General features: G+C 33.3%; 1 protein-coding gene across 1 annotated transcript in view; it reads right to left on the reverse strand.

Annotated features, from left to right (window-relative positions):
* The window catches only part of LOC127842167 (carotenoid-cleaving dioxygenase, mitochondrial-like), a 37,362-nt gene extending 32,027 nt beyond the window's left edge, over positions 1–5,335 (reverse strand). Inside the window, exons 1-2 of the mRNA XM_052371519.1 lie at positions 5,209–5,335; positions 466–588 (exon numbers count right to left, since the gene is read on the reverse strand). Coding sequence (XP_052227479.1) covers positions 466–588; positions 5,209–5,275 — 190 coding nt within the window. The 5' untranslated portion in view covers positions 5,276–5,335. The remainder of the gene's footprint in view (positions 1–465; positions 589–5,208) is intronic.
* Positions 5,336–6,000: the final 665 nt, after the last annotated feature.

A 6,000-nucleotide genomic window follows, 5' to 3' on the forward strand; every position in this document is an offset into this window, starting at 1 on the left:
TAATTTAACATATTTTATAGCTAAATTATCTTTTTTATTTACATTTTCTTCCTACCATAAAAAATCAGAATTTAAATAGTGGCCATTAAAAAATATGGTGGAACAATTTAATAACACCACTCCTGAAGTAATTAATACCAACGTTTTCCTACCAATCGAATCCGAAGAGTTGAATTATAGCCAGTCTGATGAATAAGCCTCGTTATCGGAAAACTAGACTACATGCATGTGAGTAAAGTGTCATCCTTTATAAACCTGGCCAGTCCGAACAGGCAAACCAGGGACGACACTTTCCGCTTTTATGCAAATTTTGTTTAAATGAAGTCTCTTCGAAACGAATATCCGGTTCAGGCGAAAAATGTCGTCCCTGATAAGCCTTGGCAATCTACACATGCTTATACAGGACGCCATTTTACAAACATGCATGAAGACAAGTTTTCTCAGATCGAGGCTCAAACTACCTACCGATTCTGAAGTGCTGAATCATAGCCAGTCCGTCAAACAGATGATTGTAGGTGTAGTTCCCTACCTCATACATTCCCCCTCCATTTCTGTAAAGATCCCCATGTACATACGGCGGAATGGTACCTACACCGATGTTAATAACAAAACAAGTTGAGTTTAAACAGCAAGTACACACACTTGATAAACATTGTATACATGACATTGCAAACAGGTGAATTATATGATATCAATTATCCTCATGATCAAAAACACTTCTCAATTATTTGCTTTTAGTTTATTTTCTCGCCAAAGGTCTTCTCTGCCTGCAGCATTTGTATAAACGTCGAATAATCGAGGAGCTTTCAGAAGTCAGAGAGCTCGACTATTCGAGTGCTTGACAGTATAACGTAAGCCATCATGGGGGAAATTGTTCGTATTCAATAAGGTAAAGGTAATATAGTCATATTCAAAGTGAAAGAGGACCATAATATTTAGGATCTTGCATGAGTGGTCGTTTTGTGTTGAATTGATTAAACAAGTCATCGGCAACAAAGCCTCGTTTTTATCTTTATTTAGATGACGAGTTTAATAAATTCAATACAAAATGACCGTGAATCTAAGATTCTATTAATAACATGACCAACAAAGTTTCTTTTTATGTTATGCTCTTTTCACCGTTTATTCATATTGTAAAAGAGCTTAAATGAAGAAATGCGCTGGAATAATGACGTCATTTCGCCAAAAATGACGGCATTTCACAGTTATATAACTAGTGTAATAAAACCCATGTAATAAACAAAATTGAGCATTACATATAACATATTGATCGCTTATGTTTTAAAGAAGTTGTACTTTATAGACGAGTGTTAGTTCAGGTATATATTTTCACAATCTATTGAACATTTGTAAAGACATATCAAGTTTTATTTCAAGTTTATTAGCAATAGCTTTGACGGGATTGTTGGACGGTGAATGGTGGGGTTTGGGGGGGGGGGGGGGCTTGGGGGATGGAGAGGGGGGTATAATGCGGGTGTGCGGTCATTAATTAGATGATCTTTAAAAAATAGGAATGTCAGGTTATAGTTGTTTTGTCAAAGTATGAATCAAATCTGATAACAAATAAAAAATTTATGGCAATTTAAGCAAAATTTTTTAATTTGACCTTGAGAGTCAGTGTCATTCAAAGGTCAAGGTCAAATTCAACTTGCCAGGTACATTACCTTCATGATAGTAAGAAAGTATTTGAAGTTTGAAAGCAATAGCCTTGATACTTTAGAAGTATTGTGGATCTAAACACAAAATTTAACAAAATATACAAAGTTATTAAGACAAAAAATGGCCATAATTCCGTTAAAATGCTAACCAGAGCTATGCAACTTGCCCTGTACATTCCCCTCACGATAGTTAGCGAGTTTTCCAAGTCTTAAAGCAATAAATATGATACTTTAGGAGTAAAATGGACCAAACAACTAAAACTTAACCAAATGTTCAAGTATCTATGTATAAAAGGGGCCATAATTCTGTCCAAATGACAGTCAGAGTAACATAACTGTTCATGCGCAGTACCCTTATGATAGTTAGTAAGTGTTGCAAGTATAAAAGCAATAGAGTTGATACTTATGGGATAAAGTGAACCTAAACACAAAACTCTAAGTATAAAAAGGGAACATAATTCTTTCAAAATGCTTGATTCAGTTGTCTGCTCTTGTTTATAGAGGAAAGGAATATGCAAAATATAAAAGCAATATGACAAGGTACATAGAAAATATTTGAGGTGGTACGCAAACTTTGACATAAATTTATCAATCATATGCATATTCTGAGTGAACAAAGTGCCATTATTCTTACAAAATGATTGATACAGTTGTCTGCTTTTGTTTGTAGATTGGGGTCATGTTGGTAAAGAAGTATGCAAAATATGAAAGCAATATGTCAAGGGACACAGAAAATATTCGAGGTGGTACGCAAACTTTAACATTCGAACGCTCACGCAGACGCTCACGCTCACGCAGACGCCGGGTTGAGTTGGATAGCTCCACTATATATATTTCATATATAATAGTCGAGCTAAAAATCCATAGTCTTAAAGTGTTAAACGATCAATTGTTGTCCTAGTTGTAACTTACGAAACAAACTTTCTTAGTGTTTAATATACGTTGTCGTTTAGTCATTAAATACCTGAAAAACTTCAAATTTTCACTAAAACCTAAAATCTATTAACACAGAAATAATTAAGTACCAAATAAGTTTTGTTTCGCTTGGTGGTAAAGTACCTTATTTGCTTTTTAGAATTAATGACAACACGGCAGCAAAGATGCACATATACAATTCACGATCGTGCCAAATATGCAAATACCAACCATTGAAATAAATCCATATGTTAATACTGAGTTGACCGAGTTCTAATCGTTTTGATGTTGTTTTCAAACAGCAATTTAATGTGTAAATATGTTATCCGAAATCGAAAGTTTATTGTTCAAACATTCAATTACTGGTATCTTATTCGCGTTAGGCCACATTAATTTTTAACAAAAAGATAATTCACACAAATAACATGGCACTTTATATGCACCCACGGGAGAGATACGATATCTATATGATTATGCTGATGTTAGAGCGATTAGTTTGTCTTAATTGACGATAATTTTAAATACGTCCCCTAGTAACTAATGCGCCATTTCAGATTTAAAACTAAATATTGTAATGTCGATCTGAATTTTTGTTTTTTCCGATCAAGGATACATGTACGTCGTAGTAATTTGATATGCTTAACTTGTTTGGATGTTGCTTCTTCCGTTAGTTTTTATCACTTTTGACCAGATATTTGATTTTGCATATTGACTGGCTTTCTATGGGGAAATAGCACCACTTGTGTTTTTATATTTTCTTAAATTCACTGTTTACACCTCATTTACAATCATAAATGAATATGTAATGCATTAACCTATACATATATACCTACTAAGCCAGTAGTTATCAATGTTTACGTTATTTAGCGTGATTTTTATTGTAATAAATGAGGTATGAAAATGGAAAAAAAAAAGTTTGACCACTTGGAAAGTCTGAAAATTCTTAATAAATCGGTAATTGTTTTTTTAAACTTTAACTTTTGATGCAGAATACTATTGATGTAGCAAATATGCGAAGAAAGAACAGAACATCAAACGTTAGTATTTCAGTTCTTTAAGCTCTGGAGTCTAAGGTAAATGATTAGTGTTTATTTCTAATATAAGCTTAAACCAGGGTTTTAGCCGTGGTTTTATTGTTTCATGAGTATAAGAGTTGTTTCAATCAGTTGTTCATGTTTATAATGCATGTTATTTCGTTAAAGAAAGGGAAAGATACGATTTCCGTACGTCGACATTAACGCCACACAACTTATTTGACATAGTAAATTTAAGTATATATAAGAAACATATTTTATCTATGCCAATTAGAATATATCTGGTGCTAACAAGGTAGAATTCCGTCTTGTTTGCGCTTTAAAACTTAAATGTAACCGCATTTGTCAAAATGGACATATACGTCTAGAAATGCTACTCTCGGTTTTAAAAGCGGTACCATTTGAAAAATAATAAATTACTTGCTAAATAGGCTATAAATTTAATTTTATCTATGTCAATTGGAATATATCTCGTGATTACAAGGTAGAAATCCGTCTTTTTGCGCTTTAAAACATAAAAATAATCGCGTTTGTCGAAATGGACGAATGCGTCTAGAAATCCTACTTTCGGTTTTAACATTTAAAAAAGTAATAAATTCTTGCTAACTAGGCTATAGATTTAATTTTATCTATGCCAATTAGAATATATCTGGTGGTTACAAGGTAGAAATCCGTTTTTTGTTTGCGCTTTAAAGCTGAAAAATAATCGCGTTTGTCAAAATTGACGAATACGTATAGAAATCCTACTTTCGATTTTAAAATTAAAATAAATAAATAAATTACTTGCTAACTGGGATTTAGATTTAATGACAATGTTGCACACTTTCAAATTGCATCTATATGTATTGATTAACATGTATTTCAGTTCAAATCGTATGGCTTTAAAGACAGTTGCTTATCATACTTTTGTTCAACCGATTACTAAAGTGGCAACATAAAGTCGAGAAAGAACTCATTAGCCTGCCTCATGTTCAGAACACACATAGAAACTTAATTGTAAGTGCACTTCAAGATCAATTGACCTAAATACAACATTTGTTACGTTGTAGAGTATCTCACTCCGGTAAATAATCAAAGATCCACTAAAGGTCATACATCACGTAAATAGTTGCTAAGCCATGAAAACTACGTGTCTAGTGGGTTATTTTGACGTATTTTGGCAATAATGCTTAACAGAGAACAAATTGTCATCCTCTGAAACAATAGTTGAATGGTGGACGACAGCGGAACTCAGTTATCTGCTTTCTGACATATAACTTCTATGTGCATAACTTGCATTAGGTTACATTAGGTTCATACCCATAGATTCTGCTTTTTAACTTGGGGGAAAATATTTGATTTCTTTTTACTCCTTACGAGCTACGGCGAAAACAACTTTTTTGCGCTCATATTATTTTTTTGTTTATTCAATGTCTTTCTTGGTACACCTCATTAACTATCAGGAATGCATATATAATAAGCATCCATTACATTCATTAACATAGCATCAATGAATAATTTGCCAAGGTTAAATACACACTAATGACTTACGCTACACCACGGCTATTGTTACAGTTGTATTTGTTAGTGTTTGTGAAAGCGATATATAAAAATCTACTTACCATTGATTTGTCCTTTAATCCAACTGATCTCAACTGCGTTCTTTTCACAAACAAACCGTAGATCCATTTCTGAAGGTATATATTATAACACCTGTTAAATTTTGTAAAGGCCTGGCTAGCGATATGCACAAACCCGAATGTTAACCTTGGATATTTATACCGACAAAGGTTTAGCCGCACTATCTTCTGTGTGTGTGTATTTACACTACTCTATATATAGCAAACGTATCAGAGTCGTTCATATATATGATTAACTCGTATAAACTACGTGATAAAAAACCCTAAAACGTTGTAAAATGTACTTATTGTAAACAACATTGCTCAGTGAAAACTCGAAGTGCACGAGATATTCATGCTCTAGTACGCTATGACACTCAATCCACGCTCGAGAATTTTTCAGCTATACTTAGCAAAATTATAATGTAAACACATGTATAGAGATGTCAGATACCTCCAAAAGAAAGCATAGTGATTCAAGTGGCAGCGAATTAGACAACAGTATACAAATACAAAAAGACAAACAAATAATCAAACAAAAGAAAATGAAAGGTAAAACACATGAAATCATAATAGAAGAAATTGAGGTGACCATGGCTGAAACAGACATAAACAAGAGATGTGTTTGTCAGAAACGCAATGCCCCTTAAACGCCGCTTTGAAGCCATATATTTGAACTCTGACCTTGAAGGATGACTTTGACATTGACCTTTCACCACTCACAATGTGCAGCTCTATGAGATACACATGCATGCCAAATAATAAGTGGCTATCTTCAATATTGCGAAAGTTATG

Source organism: Dreissena polymorpha, chromosome 8 (genome assembly GCF_020536995.1).
Source record: "Dreissena polymorpha isolate Duluth1 chromosome 8, UMN_Dpol_1.0, whole genome shotgun sequence".
In the NCBI taxonomy this organism is placed as follows: domain Eukaryota; kingdom Metazoa; phylum Mollusca; class Bivalvia; order Myida; family Dreissenidae; genus Dreissena; species Dreissena polymorpha.